The sequence below is a fragment of the Cynocephalus volans genome, chromosome 8 (genome assembly GCF_027409185.1).
Source record: "Cynocephalus volans isolate mCynVol1 chromosome 8, mCynVol1.pri, whole genome shotgun sequence".
Classification (NCBI taxonomy): Eukaryota; Metazoa; Chordata; class Mammalia; order Dermoptera; family Cynocephalidae; genus Cynocephalus; species Cynocephalus volans.
This window is the reverse complement of record NC_084467.1, coordinates 22,593,775-22,621,749: the sequence shown is the minus strand read 5'-3', so window position 1 is coordinate 22,621,749 and position 27,975 is coordinate 22,593,775. Positions and strand designations below refer to the sequence as shown.

Below are 27,975 nucleotides of genomic sequence, written 5' to 3'. Positions count from 1 at the left end.
TGATGCTCAACAGGATCTCACGTTTATTGAGAAGTGATTAATGGTAAAAAGAAAGGCAATGCCCTTTCCTCATTGGCTGAACAAGAAACTGAAGAAACATTCACTACACATTTTACAATATTTTTCTCTTCCAAATGCATTTCTGTAAACGAGTTTTTACCACTGTTCTTAGCTTTGAAATCAAATTAATCCTGACTTAATCAGTATAATGTACAAGAACAGAACATTTCTTAGGACTCCTAGTACTTTACTTTGAGTAACAAAGGGTCATAGAAAATGAACCACCCTTAAAGACACAACCCTGCGTAACACTGTTAAATTCTCCTAGACAAAAATTCTTCATAAAAACGTTCTTCCAGTTCGGAAGAGAAAAAAATCGAATTCCCACTTTCTGGGGTGGATGCCCAAAACCTTTGCAACTCAAGTGTTCTCCAAATGCAAATGTCAAAATGGGAGGAGGAAAGGGTTTAAAAATTAGAGAAAACTGTATGCACTTACGGACTTAAAAATCCGAAAAACATAGTAAAAAGACAAAAAAACAAAGCATTATGCTCTGAAATCACAACCAAAGCCAAAATAAAAGGGACATTTTTCACCTAAACTACCTAGAGGGATTTTTTTGTTTCCTTTTTCCTTTTCTTTTTTTTTTTTTCCATTTTCCAGTTAAGTCCTATGTCTTTTGTGAAATTCCAATACTTAAACTGCAAGTCTGCAATTGTCTCTGAAGTCAATGAAATTAAGAAAAAAGTCCTAATTTTCTTGAAGGTCATTTTTTCCTCTTAGCAGATGCAACCGTTGCTGCAGTCTGTGCAGAACTGCCTTTTATTTCCCACGACCTTGACGTTCCTACAGAATTAAGAAAAAAGTTGAGATAGTTAGTTAAAACTTATCTGAACATGCTTGCTTAAAAATTAAAATCGCACAGAATAACTCAGAAATTTAATTATTTGTGCTAGATACAATATTCCCCACAATAAAAACTAGCTTTTATTTTATATTATATATATATGTGTGTGTGTGTGTGTGTGTGTGTGTGTATATATATATATATATTTTTTTTTTTTTTTTAAGAGACAGGGTCTCGCTATGTTGCCCACACTGGAAAGCAGTAGCTAATTCACAGGTTTGATTCCACTAATTAGCATGGGAGTTTTGACCTGCTCCATTTCCAACTTGGGCCAGATCATTCCTCCTTAATCAACATGGTGGTCCCCCACTCCTGGGAGGTCTCCACATCAATGCCAAACTTAGTGCCAGCACCCAAGTGGCATAGCGCACTAGAGCCCCAAACTCCCGAGCTCAAGCAATCCTCCTGGCCTGCCTCAGCCTCCCGAGTAGCTGGGACTACAGCCAGCGTACCTGGCTACTTCTTATATTTTAAACCAAAGTAGTACACTCAAGCATCCCAATTAATGCAAAATTGTTTTTCTCTGATGTTAAAATTCACTATACTTGGTTTAAGCTAATATTTGTCAGTCACCAAAAATATGGGCCTAAAGAAAGTAACTCAAACATGTATCAACGGCCTGAAGGGCAGCAGCATACATAGCATTCTGTAAGTTAGACTGACCTAAATTCAAATCCCACACTAGTCCCAACGCCTTGGACATATCCATAGGCTTCAATTTCCTTTTCTGTAAAGTGAGGATCAGTATCTCACAAGACTGTGGAAAATTAAGGAGCTGACATACGGAAAGCTCCTAGTCAATACTGGGCAAGAACACTGCCCTTTTCCCCTATGGAAACTTTAAATTCTACTTAGAAATGGATTTTGAAAACTGACCGTAATACTTAAGTTTCCCCTAAAATAAACCCAAATGCTCATTGTCTTAGTAAGAATCATTCTTTATGGGTCTTTCATAATTTATCCTTAACGTCTTCCGTTTCACCCATTACTTCATGTATAGGATTTTTTTAAAAACATGGCTCAATACACATGACTTTTAAAAGCAAAAGCAGTAGGTGATCAGGAGCACACAGCCTGAACTTATATATTTGCTCCCATTTACCCTATGGTAACTAACTACGGTTCTGATATCAGTATGATTCCTACGAAAAAGAATAGCAACTACAAGTCATGAGCTTCCATGTTCCAGGCACTGTACATTATAATGATCTTCATAACCACTCTGCAAGGACTGTTGTTATTCCTGTTTTAGAGATAAGAAAACTAAAGCTCAAAGAAGTTACTTGTCCAAGGTTATTACCTAGCTAAGACAAAAAAGAACCAAGATTCAAACCTAGGACTATGTGGCTACCACATCTGTGCTCTTTTTACACTGTGTCTATACAAATACTTGTTATTACTACATGGATATAAAAACAGTAAACTACTTATTCAGAAAAAGCAATTGTATTTTTGTGATGTCCCACGTCACATATCTGGATTTCAGAGAAACCCACCAATACAATATCTGGGATATTATTTTTAAAAGAAATCGTTTTGAAATTTCAAGTTAAACCAAACAACTCACCCATATACTCCAATTTCTGGAAATCAAATTCAATTTAAGAATAAGAAAATGAAATTCAGTCCCACAAAAAAGAGACTTCAAAGTTTTTCCTGGGCAGCAGTACTGACTTTCCCTCCTCTTTCTACACACTCCCCCAAAGTTTCAATAATGTATATATTGTTTATAAAAGAAAATCGAAGTTAAAAAAAAAAACTCTGGAATTGGCCAAAGTCAAACTTTCAACAGCACCTTATTTCTCATATCAATTTTAAACTCATCTACCTGGTTTATCTTACAAAACCTAGATAGATACCATTTATCTATCCTCCCTTCTATTACTGATCAACATATACCATTGGCTTCAGGAAATCAGGAGTCAGGTGCGTTTCTTGATTAATTCTCCTTCTTATTGCTTTTATTATTAAGCTAAGAATGCCTGGCTGTTCCCCTTCTGTCCTTCGAGGTACAGTTCAAAACCCCTTCCTTTCTTTGAGACTTCTTTGCACTGCAGCTTTTCAATGTCCTTCTCCTAAATTTGCATTCACAACTGGAAACTAAACTGCATTCTGTCTTGTTTCATGTACAAGCAATTTCCAACTAGATTAAAAGCCCCTAGAAAACAAAGAACAGGCCCTTCCATTAAACGCACTCACAAACTACTTATGAGTTTAACAGTGGTTATAACTGGCTAAGACTGACTTTTAAATAAAATTCCACCTATTATCTCTTATTTTAATTAACCACAGAAATACAGATAAAACATTTGCCCCCAAATTGTTAACATTAAATTAGAATAGCAAACTCTATACTACTGCTCTGCCAAATCTGCTTTTCTCTAAGAAAAACATTTTATATTGAAGTCCATCAGCACGCTTAATAACATCATTTAAGATATTTAGTCAGGAAAAGGCTGGCTAGTTAGCTCAGTTGGTTAGAGCGTGGTGCTGACAACACCAACGTCCATGGTTCAATCCCTGTACCAAAAAAAAATTTAGTCAAAAAATATTCAAAATAGCACCATGTAATTGTACTATTGCATTGTTTTATTTTCTTAAACACACGTTTGTTCCTCTTTATAATGTGCAAGGAAGGGATGGCCCATGGCTCACTCGGGAGAGTGTGGTGCTGAGTGCGCCAAGGCCACGGGTTCGGATCATATATGGGAATGGCCGGTTGGCTCACTGGGTGAGCGTGGTGCTGACAACACCAAGCCAAGGGTTAAGATCCCCTTACCGGTCATCTTTAAAAAAAATAAAATTATAAAAAAATAACGTGCAATGAAAGGCCCACTAATACCTGTATTCAATTTTGCTTCCAAGTCAAACTATTCCTGAATCTTAACTACACAATACTACTGAGAAGGCAAGTACAAGCTGTGTCCTAAGTTAAACCTATATACCCAAAGGCTTACTTTAAATTATGCAAATTACTACAAACAAATGACATTAACTGCCTTAATCCCCTGATCAACATCAAAAAGCACCACATCGATACAATTCAGCAAGCCAACTAAAATTATTCTTCTATTTCCAAATGCAGTTTCAATGCGTACACAAAAAATAAGATTATATATCTAGAATTAATCAAGATAACATCCATCTCCTTGGAGATTATAAAGATACTTAAGCATTCACAAACCACCTTGAAAAGTAAATGAATTTGGAACCAGTAAAATAAATGATTTGCAAGACTTTAAACACTAGATGAGATTTTTGAAAACACTTTCATTAAAAAAAAAAAATACAGATTGAAACAAAGTGAGGGGCCAGCCTGTGGCTCACTCGGGAGAGCGTGGTGCTGATAACAAGGCCATGGGTTCGGATCCCATATAGGGATGGCCAGTTAACTCAATGGGTGAGTGTGGTGCTGACAACACCAAGTCAAGGGTTAAGATCCCCTTACCGGTCATCATTTAAAAAGAAAAAAGAAAAAGAAAACAGAGTAAGAATCAGTAAGATCATGCTTGAAAGGCCTCCCACTGGCCAAATTTGCGACTTGAGCATTACATAACAATGATAAGTAAACAACTGTCATAGTAATAATATCTAAATCAGGAAAGAATTATCAACAAATGCTAAACTAAAGTTTGGTGAGGAACAAGGTATTTATATAGTATCAAACTATTTTCCCACATATTAAAAAGAAAAATATAGGGTTGACTGGTTTGCTCACTTGAGAGAACATGGTGCTGATAACACCAAGGTCAAGGGTTCAGATCCCAGTACCAGCCAAATGCCAAAAAAAAAAAAAAAAAAAAAGTAACTTTACAATGGAGAACCTGGACAATACTTTACATAAGTGATCAGAGTCAACATTATCAATTACAACATAAACAGATATCTTGTACCTCCTAATGTGATGCACTGAGAAGGACACAATGTCACTAGGAACCAGTGAAGATTAAGATTTAAGAGACATGAAATGATCCTGGACTAGAACCTGGACCACAAAAAAACTGCTATCAAAGACATTAATACAACTGGTATAATCTGAATAAGATCTGTGGATTAAATAACAGTCAAACTTGCGGATTTTGATAACTGCACTGTGGTTATAAGTGCATGTCTTTGTTCTTGAATATTTAGCAAAATGGACATGCTATGTAGACCTTAACTCTCAAATAGTTCAGAAAAAAAAATTACACACACATTCCCAAAAAGAAAGATAAAGTGAATATGGCAAAATGTTACACTGGTAAATCTGTGTGAAGAGTATGAGTCTTCGTACTGTTCTTGATGTTTCTCTAAGTTTAAAAGTATTTCACAACTGGCTGGTTAGCTCAATTGATTAGAGAACGGTGTTGGTGACACCGAGGTCAAGGGTTCAGGTCCCCATACTGACCGGCTGCCAAAAAAAAAAAAAGTATTTCAAAATAAAAACAGAATGCTGGCGGAAGGAAGAAATGAGTTTTCATTTAATTTTTCTGCAAAAAAAACTAGATGCACTAAAACTTAAGTTTAACAATCAATAAAACTTTGAAATGTGTTTGTTTCCTCACACCTACACTAAGTCAAACACAAGAGTATTTTGCAAAAACAACAAAAAAAAAGTCTACTCAGCAGCTTTTACAAGTCTTTTGGAATGAAAAAGGATGACACAGAGAAGGTTCTAACACAAGGCCCATTATTTTTAACCACTTTGACATTAAAACCTTTCAGGTTTCTATGAAAGACTTCTCTAACAGAAGGTTTTCTTTCCGGGAACAATTCCACTAAGTGATTTGACAATTTACAGTCAAAGGGTTTCACTTGTAGGTCAACTGTACTTATTGATATATCTAGTCAGACAATCCTACCCTGGTAATACAGAAAAAAAAATAAAGGGAGGTAAGGGGAGACAGGAAAAAGACAATGGGTACACAATAAAAGGAGAAGGAAGAGCACATAAAAGCAAACGTAGCCCTCCAATGGGTCCAAATCCCAGCCAGGATTGCCCAAAAGGCACAACATACAATTGTGTCTTGTTGGACATACCACCTTTTATATATAAAGATACTACTGACTCATAGTTGCAGTGGAAGTGGTGTGACAAGTTGATTTTCCTTATGGTGATATCATGTTGAGCCCACCTGCCACCTAGTGCTAAGAGTCATGTGCAAGGCAGCTGACAGTTTGTAGTCTTGAGAATGTCACAGTGAGATCTGTGGTAGAAGCAGGCTAAAGTGGCTAGTCCAGATTAAGCTCAGGCCATGGGCTGGCTGTCCACAGGTGCAAAGAAGTAAACACAGATCCTCAAGCAGGAAAAAAAAAAAAAAATCAAGTACAAACACAAAATTAATTACAATGTCTCAGTTAACCAAAATCAGCCCAAATGCTAAAACTATGGGAAAATACATTCCTAGATCTTGAATATATTGATGGTAATAAGCAAAGAACAGAGGAAAAAAGCAGAGCAAGATTCTACCATCACAAAATTCCCACTAGGACATTCATCCCTAATCTTTAAATAAAGATAAATACATATAGTAAATCTGCCTATTTGCTTTTCCTCTATTTAGCAAACTTTTTCATTTCTCCTACCATCTCTCCTCTCCCTCTACTTCTAAGTGGGCCATAAAACATAACTGAGGCATATTTATTTGTTGGATTTAATTTTTTGGGGGGGTGGGGGTGGCTGATCAGTATGGGGATCCGAACCTTTGACCCTGGTGTTACCAACACCACACTCTAACAAAGTGATCTAAATGACCAGCCCCAGATATAATTTTGTTAATTTTAAAATCTGATATATTTACCCCCCCCAAATTAAATCGGTACAGCCCTCAGCTAATTTTTTCTTTGCCCCGTGGGCCTTAATAGAAAAGACCACGAAGTTCAGCACTCCTGGATGAAAATACAGAATCCCTAGACAGGCTAATATGGAAAAATGCAGTATGATTATATTAAAATCACTTTCACTTATATATGACTCTGATGCTGTGGATGAGTACACATATATATGGCACACAAACATATATATATGTATATATGACTAATGCTGTGCACAGACTCTTATCCACAGCAAACGAACAAATTATTTTTCATCAGTTCAATTTAAAGCAGGGTTGTAATATTTTATTAAAAATATCTACCTTCTCCCTTCTCATCCTGAGTTTTTCAAGGTGCAGAATGGACATACATTCGGACTGAATTTCTGGGAACTGAACAAATGCATTAATTAAAAACCTTTCCTACTACCTAATTATTTTCCAAGGCTGTTTTAATTAGTAGTTTAACTCCTATACACATTTCATGGAAACCTTTTCAGAAGTAAAAAGCCCGAAAATATTCAGTCCCTGAATAATAAACATAAATAGTAATTTTTAAAGTGAGAACAAAGGGCAAGATAAATAGGTAAATTAAGATTTCAGTATAACTAAAATTCCAAAACACTATTTCCAAACCAAATGAAAGGTTTGCCAGGCTTGACTACTCTCAGAAGCATTCCTTGGCTCTCCACTAAGAACTACATTTGAACTAAAACTAATTTCACAACAAAACCAATTTCTCAAAACACTTTGGAAATATGGATTTTATTGGTATTATAATTTATACTAAAATATAATTAGACAAACCCAGTAGCACTATTAAATACAATGCGAAAACTTACTGAAGAACTTGATGATCAATCCAAACAAAGGAGTATAGGGGTGTGTGCTTGAGATCATGAATCACAAAAATCATGCATAAAAGACCTGTGTGCATATACATTTAATCCTTTTTTAACCACCCAATGAGGTATTTTTCCTAATTTTTAAAGATATTTAGGCTCAGAGAAGTTTACTTGCTCAACATAAATGACAGTGGCAGATATGAAACCAGGTCTCCTCCAGAGCCCCCTTGACTTTCCACTACTATACATATATGTTAACAACACCACAAAATCTACGACCCATTTTGTATCAATATCATCCTAAAATACACCCCTAAATCTTAAAAAAGAAAAAGGAGGGGCATCATATGTAATATGGAGGTACTTCCAAAAGTTAATGGAAGAATAGAATTAAAAGATAATACAAGCTGGCAGGTTAATTCAGTTGGTTAGAGCTTGTATTACCTTTGTAACACCAAGGTCAAAGACTCCATTACACATACTGGCCAGCCACCAAAAAAAGAAAGAAAAAATAATACAGATCTTTCCATGAATTTTTTGAAGTAGCCTCTTATATTTAATAGAAACCCTTCCCACACCCAAAAAACTGATCACGTTTAAAAATCAGTTGTTTTTTTTTTTTTTTTTAAAGATGACCAGTAAGGGGATCTTAACCCTTGACTTGGTGTTGTCAGCACCACGCTCACCCAGTGAGCTAACCGGCCATCCCTATATGGGATCCGAACCCATGGCCTTGGTGTTACCAGCACTGCACTCTTCCGAGTGAGTCGCGGGCCAGCCCTAAAAACCAGCTTTTAACATCAGTTTGGACAACTTCAGGATGGCTAGTGGCCACTAAATCTTCTAGCTTAAAATTATCTAACATCTCTCAAACACTAATGTACTCACTAGAAGATAAAATAAAAAGAACACTAAATAATGTAAAACTCAAAACATTAAAGCCTCTTAGACTTAGCTGAGTATTTCTAAAGAGCAGATTATAACAAGTTACAAGTGTAGGATATTAAGCCAAAGACACTGCCACATTTTGGGCCGGCCCGTGGCTCACTCGGTAGAGTGCGGTGCTGATAGCGCCAAGGCCCCAGGTTCGGATCCCATATACGGATGGCCGGTTCGCTCACTGGCTGAGCGTGGTGCTGACAACACCAAGTCAAGGGTTAAGATCCCCTTACCGGTCATCTTTTAAAAAAAAAAAAAAAAGACACTGCCACATTTTAACAGACAAAAAATATAATCAATTCACTAGAGGGTCATAACATATCTGACAAAAAAGTGAAACTACTCCAAAAGGCCTTTCAGCCTTAAGGTAGTCCATAGTATTGAAAGGTACAGCTAGGCTTATCAGACATGTGAATTCTAACATTGTTTCTAGTGATGAAGACCTGATGGATCGCCATACCAGCCAGCCTCCAAAAAACAAAAAACAAACAACAATCTTGATAATGATGGAGACTTGCGACTAGTAGTTAACAGCGACTATGGCTATACTTTCTATGGGGAGTGGGAGGGGAAAGACACCACAGTGCAATGAAAACTTTAGAAACCAACCCTGCAGGACAAATAAGCATGAAGTCTTTGAAGTGGGAAAATTGGGGGTGTGGAGGTAGAACCACAAGACCCTGACTAATAACATATACTATCCAGGAGTTCTCAAATTTTAAAATACAAGAGAATCATCTGTAGAGCTGATAAAATGCAGGTTCAAGGCCTCATACCCAAAGATGCTCATCCATAGGCGAAGGAGGACAAGAATCTCAATGTAAGAATGCCCAGATGATAATTTGTACAAACTGAGAAACTTCTCTTCAATCATTTCTAATCCTTTAAGAAATACCTACGGAGCTTACTAAATAAAATTTCTAATTTAGTAAGTCCATAGGCAGAGAGCCTACACATGAGGATACTTCAAAAAGTTTGTGGAAAAATAGAATTATAAGATAATGCAAATCTTTCCACGAACTTTTTGAAGTACTGTAGTATCAATACATTTTTTTAAACTTTCAGATAAAGTTGTCTTACAATCTATCATTTTTTGGAATTTATACTCTTAAGCTCTTACTTCCTTACCCCTTTCCAGGCCCACTGGCTCCAAATAAAGTAACTTTTGCCATAAACAACTGAATTACCCAAGAACTTGTCTGGGCTCTAATTCTAGCTCTACCACTAAAGTGAGGTAAGCTTGCAGTCTGTGTGTAAAATGAGTGGGGTATACTAAAACCTTTCACCACTTCATTTTATACCCTTTCAGTATACATTATCCAGAACCACTTGCACTCTTCCTTATTCTTTCTATCTGTACTGAGCAGCAAATTTTTACAACTTTCAGCAAATGGTCATAGAGGTTACACAGAATAGATCCAATCTACTCCACTGTGATACTTGTGATGGGAAGATTAAGGCTGAGTGCTTAAATAAAGGTTTAAGTTTCAATTAACTATGTTCTCCTCTGCATGCCCACAATGAGGTGACTGGCTACAGCCATCAGCAGATAAAAGAACACTGTTAGCAATTTTTTTTTTTTTTTTTTTTTTTAAAGATGACCGGTAAGGGGTTCTTAACCCTTGACTTGGTGTTGTCAGCACCATGCTCTCCCACGTGAGCTAACCAGACATCCCTATATAGGGATCCGAACCTAAGGCCTTGGTGTTATCAGCACCACACTCTCCCAAGTGAGCCATGGGCCAGCCCCGTTAGCTATTTTAAGTGAAATGTAAAGATGGCATAAAAACAAAAAGAGCTTTGGGGGAAAGCAAATTCAGTTCTACTTCCTAACTAGTGATCCTTTTTGAATCTCAGTTCCCTAACTGCAAAATGAAGATAATCTTAACTATTTTACAGGATTATTGCACGAGATTGGAGATATATGAAAAGTACCTATATTACGTATACAGATGTCCAGCAAATGTCTAAATATGGGAAAATACCTCAAGTGTTGAGGGAGAAAAAGCAGGATAAAATAAATACTATATATAATATTTTATTTTTTGGCAGCTAGCCAGTACAGGCATCTGAACCCTTGATCTTAGTGTTACAACATCATGCTCTAACCAACTGAGCTAGGCAACCAGCCAATACCATATACAATAAGATTATAACTGTATGAACTTTGTAGGCAAAGATAAGAAGGAAAAATACCAAAATAAATGGTTTTGTCATAGTAGAGGGATTATGAGTGACTTTTCTTTCATTTTCTACACCTTTTTATAATTTGGTCATATTTTACAATAAAAAAATGCAAAATTGTAAACATAAAGTTTGCATACTTCAAGTGTACTTGTAAACAGCTGAAAAGTTCTTTGACATATGCAACAAGATACTGAACATCTCCTAAGAACTTGAAGAAATTACAACAGCAAATGCAAATGAGCTGAAAAGAACAACTGTCTGCAGCTCAAACTTGTAAGTTAGCTGCCTTTTTATTTATTTTTTTGGTAGCTGGCCAGTACAGGGATTCGAATCCTTGACCTTAGTGTTACAATACTACCCTCTAACCAACTGAGCTAACTGGCCAGTCTGGGTTAGCCATTTTCTTCCTTCACCTTTCCACTATCTTTTCCTATCTATCCTTCTAGACTCAATTCAAATTAAGTCTTCCATAAAAATTTCCTAATGATCCTACCCATAACTGGTCTTGACATTCTCTTCTTCTGCACTTGATGTCATACTGTAAAATTAGCATTTTAATATTCATTTATATCTTCTCCCTATAGTTAAACAGAGTTAAATCAGTTCATCTAAGGATTACTTGTTTATTCAGCAAGGAACAAAAGGGATCAGGGAACTATTTATTGTGCTAGTTCTTGAAACTAGAATTTGGTCCAGGAGGTGGCAGCAGCATGCAAATTTAAACTGTTACCTGCTTATGTGGAGGAGAAAGACAGAAAGGACAATCTAAGCTACCACACTCACAGCCTTTCTACTTGCTTATTTGCAGACTTATAGGATTCAATGGTGAGCGTAGAAAAGCAAGAAGAGATCGTTGTTTGCTCTAATTTAAGGAAAAGAGCTTTTTGTCCTCCTCTACATAAAACTCAAGAACTACAGGAATCAGTTCTTTATCGTACTGTCCCCTAAACAAGAGCAGTCAAAGCCAATGCTGTAGTTTTCCTCATCTCCCTCCTGGGAAGTTATGTCTTCCTTACCCCTCCAGACCCATCCTCCTAAATAACCCAACACACTTAGAAGATATATGGAACCTGCAGAATCTGCATGCTTTTCCTATTTCAAAACAGATCCCCCTACCTCAACTTCCATGCACTATTCCATTTAAAAAAATTTATGTCATCTGTGGGTTTCAAATTATGCTTCATAGGGGAGATACCTCAAGGATCTCCCAGGGGGGTAAGGAAGCGGAGCATGTAAAATTAGTCATTCATGGGGTTCTCAGTAAGGTTTTGTTTGGGGGGGAAAAAATTCCACTACTAAAAAATTTTAAAACTGTTATGGGAGTAATCTTTACTTCTGGCAGGTAAGCAGAATGGCTCATACCTGGCTGGTTATGGTTTAAACTACTGTGCGTCCCTGGTGGTCTAGTGGCTAGGATTCGGCGCTTTCAGATAAACTACTCAGAGTAGACACTAACTGGTTCTAGCATTGCCAACTAGACCTTGTCCCACAAATGTGTAAGTATGGAAAAACAGCAGTCCTCTCTGGACTGGTCTTTAGCCATATCAAATATGGAATGCTGCCAGTTTTCATACTCAGTTGTATCTCAGACATTTTTACATAGTCTAATTTACCTAAACAACCCATACTAGGGAAACAAAACATAGTACTGCTTCACTATCTCTTTAAGGCTTGAAACAGGTTGAAGATACTGAGACTTTGAAGGTGGACAGGGGTTGGAAAAATTCTATAGAAACAACAAATGCAGAGTCTTCTGAATGAAGTGTGGAAATCAAAACCTTTGAATCCCTAACAGCAACGCTATCTTTGGAAAATTCAACGAGTAACATTGGCATTTGCAGTCATCTGTTACCTCTCTGAATACAGTGACTATACCCTATTGCTTAAAGTTCTATTCAAGTTCTTGAATAGAACTATTCCCTCTCAATCTATCTCTCACATGCTCCCTCTTTAACCCATCCTTTAAATTTTGTTATTTCTGGGGATTCTTTCTTTTGTCTTCTTCTCTCCATGCTGGCTCTGGAACCACACACCACAAAACACAAGCTCTGCTTTCTTGATTTGTGTGACTTTGCCAAGTTATTTATTCTTTTCTGTGCTTAGTGTCTTCATTGGTAAAACTGAGAAAGTTGCACTGGCCTCACAAGGATATGAGAATTAAATGAAAACTTACAATTCAACGCAGTATCTCAACAAATATGTGCAATCGATTATGTTTCAATAAAAAAAAAAACACAAAGTATGTAAAGTATTTAAGACAGCTGTATGCTAGACACTATACAGAGCATTCAATAACTTTTAGCCATTTTTATCACCAATATTCTTAAATAATCATGGAATAAACTCTTCCATGCCTTTACCTATACTGAAGGCTGAAAGCTCCCAAGTTCTATCAGCAGTCAGATCTCTCCTCTCAGCTCCAAATCCCCATTCTTAACTGCCTACTATCACCTTACTGTCCCACAGGCACACCAAACACTATTTCCAAAAGTCATCTCCCATCCTAACATCTAATACATCTCCAAATCATAACCCTAAACTGCTGATCCTCCCATCTTCTTAACTTTTAAGAAACTAGTCATCAAATACGTCTAACGATTTGTTCCCATTCTCACTGCCTTGGTTCAGGCCTCATCTTTTTCTTCCAGACTATTATAAAAGCCTCTCACACATACTCTGAGCCACCTACACTCCTCTCTTCACTTAACAGATGTTTCAGTAAGTGATTAACCTAAGTTTTCATTTCCCTATCTAAAAATGTGGGAAACTGCCTCCCAGCGTTGGTGTAAGGATTAGTTAGACTACTAAGAAAGTGCCTAGCACAGTGCCTAACAAAGTCAACGCTCAATAAGGGTTTTATCCTTCCCATTTCTCCAAATGGTGACTCCCTAATTAACTACCCTTCCTTACAACCCATCTAAAACAAACGTATAGAATAAAATTCTAAAACCCTCCATGTACTGGGCCCAACCAACCTCTCCAGCTTTATCACTTACAATTCTATGCCACATTAAATTTATCATTCTGAAAACATACCATAAGTATTCACAAGACCATAGTTTTGAACACACTGTCTCCGCTTCCCAGAATGCCCTTCCTCCCCCACTTTTGTATCTGGCAAACTCCATATATCACACAGTGGTCCATGGGCTTTGAGGTTAGAAAGATTCATTGGCTCTCCAGGTATAGTTCCAACATATTTCCACTTATTTATTTATTAAGACAAAAGTGAAACAACAAAGACATATCAAAACTTCAGTGGTTCATCAATGTTTTGAGCAATCTTTTTGCTAAACTGGATAATGATTTTTCAAATACTGGAAGAGAATTTTCTCAAAGTTTTGTGTTATTCAAAAAAATGTAAGCACTACAGACATAAAACAATTAAATCTAACCTGCATTAATATCTTCCTCATCACTTTAAGTCTCAACAATCAACAACAATTAAGCCCTGATTTGTATATAGCGTTTGCCAGTTTCCATGGCGTAAATAATATGGCTGATTTCAAACTACCAATGTGATATCACTGAATATGAGGTTGAGAAGAGATGTCTGGTAGCACAATATTATAATATCGATACAAGAGATGAGTAGTGAATTTGAATATTGACCTTTTAGTACAATGATTTTTAATTCTATGTAATTTAACTGTAACTTGTAACGTTACAAACTACTTTATAATGTAATTTAATGTACACAGAAAGGTATCTAAAAAACCTTTTAGTACAATGTATTGAACTCTAAGCTTATTTAATTTGTTTAATAATGACTGTATTTAACCACCAACTTGCTAAAATTCTTGAAAGCTAAACAGTTGTCTTGCAACTAGCCAGCTCCAACACATCAATGGAGGAAATTATGTTGAAATACCAATTCCACCACTTACTAGCTATGAGACCTTGGATAACCTCTTTGAGCCTCCTTCTTCATCTGAAATATGAGAATGATAATATCAGATGAGACAGCTAAACTTTTGTGTGCACTATGTGTCAAGCATTGTGCTATCATTTGGGTGATTACTCTATGACTACTTATTCTATTTGACATGACTCAAATGTTATCTCCTCCATGAAGCTTTCTTTAATTTCCCCAAATTTATCACTCTTCTCCAGAAAGCCAGAAATTTATCCATTCCTCTATAACAGCTCTTATCCCATATTTTATCCATTTTGTTGTCCTCTTAACAGTCTTCTACTAAGGCAAAGATGGTGCCTTGCTTATCTGTTCCATTCCAGCAATTAACACAAACATTTGTTGAAAGAGGGATACAAAAGGAATGGTTCAAAGAGATCCAAATTCAATATCATCTAGTCCTCTTTTAAAGAGGCTACAGAAAGAGGCATTTTATCTGTTCACAAAACAAGGAAGGTAATGAGTAATACAAAGAGAACTTCCTCAACCCTTCTGGCAGAAAGACAAGTAAATTTATCTGCAAGACAGAAGGAGACATAGACATGGCAAAAAAGGTTCAGGTTTGCCATCCTGATTTAAAACAGGATGTCCACTCACTAGTTCTGAAAAGACAACTTAAAACAATGGTAGCGTGGGGAAATTCTAAATGAGAACCAACAATACCCCATGGTTATTTACTTCCTAAAGATTTAATAATAATAAAACAATATATTTGACTATAGTGACTTTTCTTCCTCTGACTTTTGTATCACAAAAAGCTGCATTTTTAAAAGTTGAAAATGGAGCCAAAGTGATTACTTCAAGTATTTCTCAAAATGTTACTAAATGCAAAAAAAAAAAAAAAAAAAGTTACTAAATGCCCAAATTAAAGGGTTAGGAGGAGAAAGATGACTGTAAGGGGGAGGAGCCTTCCTTTAAAAAGAAACTTTACTTGTGCTAACACTACAGGAAAACTTGGATTTAAAGAAAAAAAAAAAAAAAAAAAAAGAGGTCTGCTTGTTTATGTCACTTGGGATAGCATAGGTACTGGTAACACCAAAGTCACAGGTTTGGATCCCTGTACCGGCCAGCCACCAAAACAAACAAAAAAAAAAGAAAATATTTCCCCTAAATAATTACTCGTAAATTCCTTTAATAAGTAAGTCTTTAGTACATTTTAGGTAACTTTTTTTTTAATTAATACTTAACAGTAAATGTATTAAAAAATACTATCTACATACCTAAGCTGTACCAAGATTCACTGAGAATACACCAATATTTTTTGTCATCCCTGTCTTTATGACCTCAAGTTCTTTCTTATTACATGTAATAAATATTTAGATCAGAAATTTAATAAAAATAATGTTCCTAAAAAGACTTTAATAGCATCAATTCCTCTTCATGATCCTCAGATGTTATCCAGAGCCAGCTAACCCTCTCTTATCCTTGGTTTCTCTGGTCTGGACTATTTCATGTATCAATCCCCTCTACAACATACCTAATAAAAGCACTTTTGGTCTCTACTTGAAATCTTGTGCCTAAGAACTTCATTTTTAGCCATCTTTACAAAAATCTTTCTCCCTATATCCTCTATCCACTGGTTCTAGTGCTGTCTTTTGGTATGAAAAATAAATCTAGAGTCTTAAAAGCATTATGAAAACAGCTATCATATTCCCCTTCTAAGTCATCTCTTCTAAGCTTAACATCGTGCCCTTCACTAAAGCATATTATGATGAAAAATAAGATAAGATCCATGAAATACACTGTGGGAAGAGGTAAGCTATGTGCACTCAGTAAAGCGATCTATTACCATATACTGGTTCATCTCTACTTCTACAAGCTTCCCCCTCCCTTCCACATAAAAGTTCATCAAGGAGCTCCTCCATTTTGACTCAAATAACACCTTACTCCTTTTCTCCTTTTAACTCTAGAGTTTTGTTTTTTAAACCAATTTTGTACCTGTCTCAGTAGATTCCTTCTGTATTAAACTAATTGTCCAAACATTTCATTCAACTCCTCCTTTTTCTAATCCAAACTTCCCTTTTGGATAACTCTTTCCACAAACACAATTACACTTGTTCTTGAACTGTACAGATTTCTTGTTCCACATTTATCACCTATAGGTGTTACAGATTTGGGCTATGCTGCACCCATGTTCACTCTTCCCAAAACACCTCTGGCTATCTTCTATCAAGATTTCAATCAGAGCTTTCTTCTTCCAGGATTCTTCCATGACCAATCCACCTACACCCCAGGACGGGTTAGGCAACCTCTTTCAAGCTTCCAAACTGGTACCTTGTGCATGCCTTGAGAATACACTTTCTATTTTGTACTGTTATCTGTCACAATGTAAAGTTCCTGACAACATACTCCTGGTTTCTCTAGAGTGTCTAAACATAGTAAAGATATTCACAGGGAAGATAAATAACTTCATCTTAATACTTAAACAACTTAATAAAATTTAGGTATATCCAAAGACACTCCTAAGTCACCATTTTTAGGTCTTCTGCTTGAGAACAGAAATAATTCTACAGGTATTTAAGAAATCCTGTTACTCCCACTTAATGGCAATGTCATTTTTTTTTTTTCTTGTCTTTTTCGTGACCGGCACTCAGCCAGTGAGCGCACCAGCCATTCCTATATAGGATCCGAACCTGCGGCGGGAGGGTCGCCGTGCTCCCAGCGCCGCACTCTCCCGAGTGCGCCACGGGCTCGGCCTGGCAATGTCATTTTTAAAACTGTAAACCTCAAGCTGTTGCCACCATAACATTTTCTCTCTCTCCCCACTCTCCATTTGCTTTCCAGTTATTCAGAAAAATCATTTATCCAAATGCCCAATTGAATCTAATACTATGCCAGGAGGCTTTAAGAGAATTATGTCTTTAGTCTCCTCTACTAGATAGACTACTTCCCTTGTTTTTACCTGTAGTTAAATGGCTAGAAATATAAGACAAAAGTTAAACCAACTATTTTATGAGGTTTCTAGAAAAACAACACTAATGCAGAATAACTCACCTTCCTGCCAGGCTATTTCAAAGTTGAGTCAAAAGAAAAAGGTTCTTAACTCACAGTTGCTTTTTTTCTGGACAACAGCTACATAGTAATTCCCTCAAAAAATTTTTCAGGAAAAATGAGGAAGGCCCATATGGCAATATACAAGGGTATATCAAAAAGTTCATGAGGAAATACAACTAAAAAATAATACAAATCTTTCCACAATCTTTTTGAAGGACCTTGAATATAACACAGCCAAAACCTTAAAAATCATATACCCTTGACCCAGCTGAACACTAAAAGACAAATGCGAATCGATATTTATATAAAAAGATGTTCAGTGTAGTGTTATTTTAATTGGAAAAAGTTATTTAAAAATTATAAAAATACAAACTGTTGACATAATTTACCAATCCCTAATTGTTAAATAAGTTTATGACAGAATATTAAGAAGCCATCAAAAGTGATGACATGGAGGAATATCTTACAATTGGGAAAAGGTTCTAAATAAATGCAGAAAGCAGAAAACAAAACAGTATCTGCATTATACAACAAAGTAAACAACACTATCAAAAATGTCACTAAAATTTGCAGTTTTTTTTTTTTTTTTTTTTTTTTTTTTTTAAAGATGACCGGTAAGGGGATCTTAACCCTTGACTTGGTGTGGTCAGCACCACGCTCACCCAGTGAGCCAACCGGCCATCCGTATATATAGGATCCGAACCCGGGGCCTTGGTGTTATTAGCACCGCACTCTCCCGAGTGAGCCACGGGCCGGCCCTGCTGAAAGTTTCAAGAGAGATCCAGTGCTTGAAAGTTCTATGCTACTCAATTAGATCATGTGATAGAATAAGTCAGTAATAATAATAGGCAAAAATGACTGGGGCTCTGCTTCAGTGAGTTCTGCCAAGATACATGCCCAATCATGGAGCTTTAGAACAGCTGTGACATCATCTTCAGGATGAAGTTTAAGTATTTCCCGACTTATTTGAGTTACCATCCCTATTTGGCATGAAGATTTTTTGCAATCTTGTAAATAATACAAAGGCACACACAAAAACACCTTACCTAAGGGAGTCTAATGCCTCAATGAGCTGAGTCCTATTTTCACCAAACATGCTTGTTCTTGGAAGTGTAATAAAGACTGTAGAACAGTTTCAGGCAGTTATGTAAGGGTGTTAAGGATAACAGTAACCAACAGAGGAGTAAGGCAATACTGACTGAAATGGTAACTAGGCTTAGAAGCAATTGCAGGGACCTTTCTGAAACTCCAGCAGCTCTTCTTACAGAAAATAAACTAAAAAGTAACCTGACACAATTATAATCGAAGCTTTTATTTTTTATTTTCATTTGGTGGTTTGATCCCCAGCCTGAGAACAGTAGGATATTCATTCATCAAGTGTCTTTATGGACTGGTTTTTAAAAAGAACCGTTAACTTAACAAAGACCCTAAAGTTTGATTATTATTATGCTCATTCTATGAAAACATTAAAAGCTGATCAATTCCAATATATGAATCTTACACCTACTTATAAAGTTCAATTACCATCCACTGAACCATTCTCGTGAATTTAATCCAAATACATACTTGTTTAAAAGTTAACATTAACAGTACCCAAATTTGCTACTTCATTTCTTTTTTTCTTTTGGTAGCTTGCCAGTATGGGGATCCGAACCATTGACCTTGGTGTTACAAGGCTGCACTTTAACCAACTAACTTGCCAGCCCTGCTACTTCATTTTTAAAACCACTTTTCCCCACTGGTCCTAACAAGTTTATCTTAACATCTACGCTTTTAATCAGAAAATGTAGGACAGAATTTTACAAGATAAAGGAAAGCAGATTCATAATGAGATAGACAGTACACATTTCAAGTGGTTAAATCAAGCACCTACATGTGCCTCCAACATGTTCATAAATCTGCTGTGCCATTACATGATGCCTAAAAGGTCATGTCCTCCTTACTTGTTCCTCTACAAACAGGAGCCTAAGACATCTTTAGAACCCTTCTGATGTCTAGCGAAAAGCACCAGTAAACTATCTTTTTCTACAGATTATGGTAGATTTTAAATTAAACTGTTAAACTTTGAGAGACAGGGCAGTCTTTAAAAGACTATCAAAAAGGAGAAAGCTCTCCCTGCCAGCCAGCTCTTCAACACTCTCTCTATTCTCAATATTTTTTTAGTGACGCTGACAAGTGTACCACCATTTTTTATTCGTCTGTACATGCTAGAAGGTAAGATGGCAACTATCCCCACTTTAGTTGAACAACTATGCACCTCCAAGTGGAATATAACAAAGAGCCTTCCTCCCACTGCTTGAAGGAGTAAGTTGTCATCCTAGACCATATAAAAGATCTCTATGAACTCATGGCAAATTTAAAGAAAATATAAGTACATAAGCTTGCTAGGTTTTGTTTATTTTACATTTGAAGCAAACCAGCTCAGAATTCTCTCAATCATTAATATACAGATCTTCAAAGAAAAATGTTCTCCTTGTCCATAATCTTTTCACCTACTTCCTACATTTCAGAATGCCTAAGTCCTACATGATATATGATCTGTACGACTTGTAGTGGTGAATCAAAAAAAAAAAAGGCCAGCCCGTGGCTCACTTGGGAGAGTATGGTGCTGATAACACAAAGGCCATGGGTTTGGATCCCTATATGGGGGGTGGGGGGGGAGATGTATGATCTGCCCCAACCAGATTTTTTTTTTTTTTTTAATCATCCTCTTATGGTCCTCAAGTTTACATTCACTCAATACCCAAAGAGCAAGCACTACCAACTCTTTTAAATAAATTTAACTTGTTAGTTTGGATACATTCTCCATCACTCTGCCCAAGACTCCCACTTGTTACAAAGCAATAAGAAAATGACTCTTCAGGAATACAACAAAATGTTAAGAGACCAGCTTTCTCTGATTATCTGTTTTCCAAGTTTTATATAATAACCATTAACTCTTCTAATTAGAAAATGGTTTTGAAAAACGTGATTAAGCTAAACACCACAAAGAACAAAGCAAGGAATAAAGTTCTGAAAAACACACTCAACACTTCCAATTGTCAAGAGGGCAGAAAAGTGATTACAGAGGCTGGTGACACACCAACTCTTTAAAATAACCACAAACCCCAGCTAGGCCAAAAGTTAATTCCAACACAAAATTTTTATATTTTTCCTCTGCCATATTATTGCCTCAATCTTTTCCTACTTTAATTTCCATGTTTCTAACACTTCAATTATTCCCTTTGTATTTCTTTCAGACTCATTCTTCACTTCTTTCTGCATCACCTAACTTCAATTTCTCTGTATTGTTTCTGCTTTCCTTTAAGCTCCTATTTTTCTGTCCTCCACTAATGTTCTCACATTCCTTCACAGTAGGGTTCAAATATTAAGACCAATTATACTTCCATAAAGCCTTGAACTGTTAAGTGATACTGTGTTATTTACAAAGCTTTTATACCTTTCCTGTTCTCTCCAGTTCCTCCTCCTTCCCTAAAACCTTAAGAATGTAAGCTGGTTACCTTTTTAACACTTTCTTCTTCCTCTTGGCGTTTCTCATAATGTGAGAAGTCATCAAAAATGGAAGTGGTGTGCTTGTAGCTGGCTATGATTTTCAACACCTGCTTAGCCTTTTCCAGAGGCACTTCCTGAGTGTCCCTAGAGTTGGTCACTGGTTTATTCTCGTTGTTCTCTAGGCGAATGTGTCGCAGTTGGCTATTGGGAACGTCCTTCACGAAAATCCACCTGACATCAAAGCGACCCTTCCATTTGTCCTGGGACCACACACCTGCACATGTGTTGTAGTCCACAGCAGATTTCATTTCTGCAACGCCACAGAAGTGTCCACTGCCGTTGACACTGAAAAGTAAGTAAACGGGGCCTTTCCCGTTCATGGATCGATAAGCAGCATCCAGTCTCTTGTTGCCATGCTCTGTGCTGCACCAGATATTATACTTAATGGAACGGTGGATATCGTCCTCAGAGTAGCTCTTAATGATGAAAACACGACCATGTTTCAGATTCCAGTCAAAATCCTTGGGATTGTAGTTATTAATGGACCGCAGCTTCTCCAACACTGGGTGGGGTTCTGAAGGAGTAGATCCAGAACCAGTCTGAGACTGTCCTACTCCATTACCATCCACCCCATTATGACCAAACCCACTGCCACGGTTCCGAGGTGCTACCCAGCGGGTTGGCTGAGCTGCCTGTTGCTGAACTGAGAGCTGGGCAGGCTGTGGTGGAGGTGGAGGCAACGGCTGTGTCTGTTGCCCTACTGATGCCTGAGCCACTGGTGGGCTGTTGTTAGTCTGCTGACCTACAGGCTGGGGAGGCCCCTGGGTTGGCTGACCTATATTCTGAACCAAAACCTGTGAGGGCGCTTTCGCCACAGGACCCTTGTTGTCCCAAGTTCCAATATCCATATTATGCTTTATTGGGGGTGGTGGAAGACTTGACCCTGCAATGCCATTCTTGGTCTTCAGCTTAGGTTGCTGTTTTGCAGGCTTGCTAGCAATATCTGCCCAAGATGCTGGTTTTGGAGGAGCAATGGTAGCTGGAGGCAAACTATTGGAAGCCACGATGTTACTAGTAATGGACCCACTACCAACAGCAGAGCCTACAACTTTTGGAACATTGCTTGCAATTTCTGTGCTACCCAACTTCAGTGCTGCCATCCCTTGGTCTATAGTATTCATTCCAGGAGCCTTATTGAGGGTCTCATTGGCAAAAGCTGACTGTCCATCAATCATGGCTCCACCTAAGGAGCTAGGTGCATAAGCATAATTGCTACTATATCCAGAGCTCTGAGTAGACTGTCCCTGAGAACTGTTATTTCCCCACGCTGAGAAGTCAATCCCACTGGGAAAGAAATTAAAACCATGCTGACCAAGAAATGGAGTGCTACCTAAGGCTCCTGGTTGCCCAAACATTGCATCTGGTAGGAAGTGGGGCTCTCCGTTGCTCAGCTGTCCATAAGAAGTTAGGTAGGGCATGGCTGTGTCACCCCCAGTAGACCAAGCAGCTTCACCCAAAGAATAAGAGAAGCCAATGGAGGGACTGTAGTAACTGGGTAAGTAGGAGTCTGACATGGCAGTATATGCATTATTCTGTGGAAAAAAAAAAAAAAGGCAAATAAACCAAAACACAAAAATAAACAACATCAGAACATTTCCTACCTCACTTAGTCACACAATTTAAATTATTTCAGCTATTGCTAGAAAAAAGGAGAGTAATACATTCATATGATCTCATCACATAAACTCACTGGTATTTTTTTTATTAAGAGAAACTTTGGGGGCCAAGCCCGTGGCGCACTTGGTAGAGTGCTGCGCTGGGAGTGCAGCAACACTCCCGCCGCGGGTTCGGATCCCATATAGGAATGGCCAGTGCACTCACTGGCTGAGTGCTGGTCACGAAAAAGACAAAAAAAAAAAAAAAAAAGAGAGAAACTTTGGTATAATAACTGAAATGATTAAACATTTAAAGTTAAGCTGATATATACAGTGAACATTGACCTTAACTTTAGCACTACAATTCAGAAAAGGGAAAACTCAGCATCTCACCAAGAGTGCAAGTCTTGCTCTATAGAAGCATTAAGATGATGATTCTATTAAAACCAATTATCTTTGGATTTAGGGAGTGGGAATTTTGGCAGAACCAAAGAGGGTTCAAAAGAGTTCCCTACCAAAACCAGGCAGTAACAGACCAAACAAGAACAAAACAAAAAGAACCGGAAATTTCAAGTTCTAGCCCAAATGTCTGTGCAGCCATACCAGAATCATAAACCAAAAAAAAAAGAAAACAAGGTTCACTACATACAATTTACAGTATTAGCCTCTTGGCAAACCATCTGGGAATATCAACATTTACCACTATTTAATTATAACCTGGAAAGGAAATGCACAATGGCTTCCAGAAGATTTAAAGTGAGAAAAAGGTATTGCTAATCTGTTTTGCTTCACCTATAAAATTAATGCAAGCTAAAACACACACCTAACTTTTCCAATAGAAATAGGAAAGTATAATTCTAAACACACTGTACAGTCTAGACCCTTAAAAAAATCATCCTTAAAAAAAGAAATATGAATTTATATGCAACTGGTCTTCACATTAGGATAAAGAATACACTGTAAATAACTCAATCTCTATTTTACTTTAGTTTCTGATGAACAGGATTTTTTTATATATCCTATCATAGAATAATCCCTTATGTGATAAGCCAAAGATATACAAAAGTAGTCTCTAGGGGGTATAGCTCAGTGGTAGAGCATTTGACTGCAAAAGTAGTCTCTACAAATATACAGCTCAACTCAAGATAGAGAGTAAAATTTAGAGTTATCCTAAATCCAAAATAGTTCTGGGTGGGGCTGGCCAGTGAGCTCAGTTGGTTAGAGCACAGTATTGATAACACCAAGATCAAGGGTTTTGATCCCCATACTGGCCTACCACCAAAAAATAAATAAAAATAAAAACAGAAAATAGTTCTAGTAATATAAGGATCCATGAACTAATCAAGAGGCAGCTATGTCCTTAAAAAAACTTGGATGATCAGGGCCGAGCCCGTGGTGCACTTGGTAGAGTGCTGCGCTGGCAGCGCGGCGACGCTCCCACCGCGGGTTCGGATCCTATATAGGACTGACCGGTGCGCTCACTGGCTGAGTGCCGGTCACGAAAAAACGACAAAAAAAAAAAAAGAAGTGAAAAAAAAACTTGGATGATCATAACTTAGACCCCAAGGCTTGTATTACCAATGCCACTCCTTAGCTAATAAAACATCTCTTCTATATTAAATTTTTCAACTAAAGTAGTTTGATAAAATGGTGCTTTTCTATGCCAATTTAAATTCTTTCCTAAAAACAAAAAATGTCTTTCCACACATACGCTGTTCAAGTTTAAAAAGTTCTCGATGGTAGTGTTAAAATGTTAACACAGATGCAAACCCATTATGTATAACAAATGCAGTCTATAATCAATGGATTAAGCTTGAAGTATTATTCCAACATAGGGTGATGAAAAATTGATTAAAAAGAAGATGAATTACTCTTGACAATAAACTACAAAGTACAAAGGTTACCCTCTTAATCTACTCACTCAAGATTTGTATCTTCCCTCCAAATTGTTTGTTGTTGTTTTTTTTTTCCCAGATGGCCAATACAGGGATCAAACCCTAGACCTTGGTGTTAGGAGCACCATGCTCGGAAGAAACTGCGCTAACCAACTGAACAAACCAGCCAGCCTCTCCGCACCCATTTTTTTAAAGAAAGCTTTGGCTTACTTGAGAAAGAAATCCAAATGCACTTAGTATCACAGGTAATGCTGAATGCCTTCACCTAAACTGGCAGGTTCCCACACGCCCCTGAGCTCAAAAATCTTAAACAACGTTATACAAGAACTACGTAAAATTATGTTTCTAAATGCTCCCACTCTCCCTGTTATAATTAATTATGTAAGCAAACTACTTCAATAGCAGGAACCCGCTAACAGTCCATTTCTCTACTTCCTTCCCTACTTTTCCTGATTGGTGTCTTCTGTGAAAATTTTTTTCCAATCACTTACTTAAGTGGTTTCTATACTTTCAATGCAGAAAATTTTACATAGGGGATCTAAAAGTTTTATGTAAGAATCAGGTCCAAATATGGACGTGTACTAATATGTCAAGTTATTCAACACTACCTACTATATTTCATACAACTTATGGTCAGAATTTACATAATTGTTCCATGAACTTCTTGATCTTTTATGGTATTTTGGAAGAGATATTTAGATGTCAATATTCCTTTCGGTCTATTAATCTGGGTAGTTATATTACCTACAACTTTGTGACTACATTTTTGGGACCTGAGATAATACAAAAGAACTGCTGAATCAAGTTTCTACAGGAACAGATCATATTAATATGTGAACCTACATTCAACTAATCTTCACATTAGAAGACATTACATTGCAAAACCTCAATCATTCCTGATCTTTAGTTTGTGCTAAACAGTATTTTAATCTTCTTTAACTCTATTTTGTTAATCCTATACCTCCCTTCAGTGAGAAGCCGGTGTACATAAAGTTGGTCTCTAAAGATTTAGGTATAGCTCAACTCAAAATAACAAGTACCTAACTACGAAACAGTTCTGATAATCTAAGAAACCATTAGTGACAAAAGGAAAGGAAAAGCCAGTTCTGCGGCACTGAATGAAGTCCAAGTGATTTTATATTAGAATCTTCCCCATTACATATCCAATTTCTCTTAAAGAAAAAGTTTTATACAGTGAAAATTCAGAATATTTAACACTGGTAAGTACTCCTAAGTTTTGCACTGCTATATTCTTGGTAAGGGTGTGACAATTACTCAAACAGGTGTTACTGTTAGTAAATGTAAAATGTTATCAGCACTACAGTCTCAGAATACAATGTGTTTGCCCACAGAGACAGGAATCTTAACAGCCTATAATATTTGTAATAACTGTTTCAAAACACATTAACAGGTATTAAGAAAGTGACCCCCCCCCCAAAATGATATTTTTTGATAGTGCATAGAAATAATGGTGTTTCAACCATATTTCTAAATGGGTAACTACTCACGGGCCTTGCCTGTGGACTCAAGTAAGGTTCAAAGTCGTCATCATTTAATCCATCCTTTTGATGTACAGATCCATTTTGTACTAAAGAAAAAATTTCAAATTAGGACTGTCCCAATCCCACAAACTCCCTCCCAGATTAATCAAATATATCTTAATCATAGAAAAAACTTACTAGTTAAGAGAGTATGTAAATCTGAACTTCAAAGACAGTGAATGCTGAAGCAATATTCCTCAGTGAAAATGTCTCCCTTCACCCAGAGCAAGTTAATCTAAAAAGGTCATTTTATTGGCTCCTCTAGATTTCAATTCCCTCCCGCTCCCCCTCCCCCTCTCATGTGAGTACTTCCAGAGAGTGATCCACGAGGATGAAAAACAAAGGCCTTCTAAGACCTACAGGAAACTAAGGACCTGGGGCATTTCAAAACCGAATCCACCCCCACCCTTAATGAATTACTCCTTGTTAGCTGAAAAGCTGTTCGCCAGCTGCAGGAACACACCGAAAGGGTCAAATACTTAAGTGTGAGGCACCTGCGAACTACGCGGCTTCCGAAAGGTCCTCTCCCCGGGGCGCTTCCCGGAGACCCCGCCCCCACCATTCAGCGTTCCCCTCCCGACCCCGGGCCACCGGCAGAGCCGGGCTTACCTTTGTTTCCTTGACCTTTTGGTCTCTGCGGGCGAAGGAAACGTCGCCGAACAGCAAGTTGTCCAAGGAAGAAACGGAAAAGGAGAAACAAATTAAAGCAGGGCCCGAGAAGGAAATAAAGACGCAGGCCTGAGGGGAGGCGTCAGGAATGGTGGTGAGGGGGAGGTTGAAAATGGGAGGCGGGGAAAAGCGCTAGGCCGGCGGGCCACCGGGTAAAAAAAAGCGGGGGACGCGCCAGGAACAAGGCGACGGAACCCGGGCTTCAAGGAAGAGGAAGGAAATAAGGAAGGAAAACGCGGCCCGCTGAGGGGAGGGAACGCGGCGCGGCCGGCGGGCTGCGAGGCCCGGGGAGGAGCGGGAAGAGCTGGCTGAGGGCGAGGCGCAGGGTGCGGCCGGCCTGAGAGGCCCGAAACCCGGCCCGCGAGAGGCGCCGCCTCGGCTCTGCCCGACCGGGGGCGGCGGGCCCGGGCCTAGTCAGGCTCCCTCTCGCCTCACACAATGGCCGAGGCATGCGGGTCGGGCCTGTACCTGCTCCAAGAGGCTGCTGGCCGACATGGCTTTCGGATCCTGACGGGTGGCGGCGGCAGCGGACTCTCCTCAGGGCGGCGGCGGCGGATGAGCCCCGGCGGCGGGAGCAGGCGGCGCGGCGGCAGCTTTTGTCCCTGACACTCAGGAGCCTCGGCAGACGCAGCGGAGACACAGCGCGCGGCTCGGACTCTAGCTCCGACTCGGCGACGCTCTAGCCCGAGAGCTCAACGCCCGTCTCTATGCTTTGACGCGCGCACCCGCCCCTCACAGCCAAAATAAGAGCGCCGAGCGGCGGAGGCGGACGGCGCGCGCGGCGCGAGCGCTGACTCTCACAGTCACTCACCCACGCGGAAGGCGCTCGGCGCGAAGCACTCCGGGATCGAAGAGGCAGGGCCGCGGCGCCCTCTGGTGGACTGGAGGAGCGGAAGCGGTACGCGCGGCCTCCCCGCCCCCACCGCCTCGGGCTTGAGACCCTGGAGGGTGGGGATGACCAGGGTCGCACCACGAGGTTTTCACTAACACCTGGAAAGAATAGTTTTAGCTTGAGAAAATCCTCAAAAGCCGGTTTCTCAGTGAGGGAGCGGCCTCCGGAGCCCATGAGACCTTAAAATGAACCTGCTTCCGAGCTGCAAATGACACCCTACCCCTATCTGTGAGGGAACCCAAAGAAGGTCAGCG

General features: G+C 38.5%; 1 protein-coding gene across 2 annotated transcripts; it reads right to left on the bottom strand.

Moving 5' to 3' along the window:
• On the bottom strand, window positions 1-27,623 carry YTHDF2 (YTH N6-methyladenosine RNA binding protein F2). Of its 2 annotated transcripts, none has more exons than XM_063106045.1 (5): window positions 27,298-27,623; window positions 26,770-26,794; window positions 26,137-26,207; window positions 21,078-22,661; window positions 1-846 (listed from the first exon to the last, which is right to left on the bottom strand). In XM_063106045.1, the coding sequence occupies exons 1-5, from the start codon at window positions 27,322-27,324 to the stop codon at window positions 823-825; spliced, it is 1,731 nt and encodes a 576-aa protein (XP_062962115.1). In that variant the 5' UTR covers window positions 27,325-27,623; the 3' UTR covers window positions 1-822. The 2 variants fall into 2 exon arrangements, with proteins under 2 accessions (XP_062962115.1, XP_062962113.1); XM_063106043.1 differs by having other exon boundaries at window positions 26,128-26,207; window positions 27,298-27,622.
• Window positions 27,624-27,975: the final 352 nt, after the last annotated feature.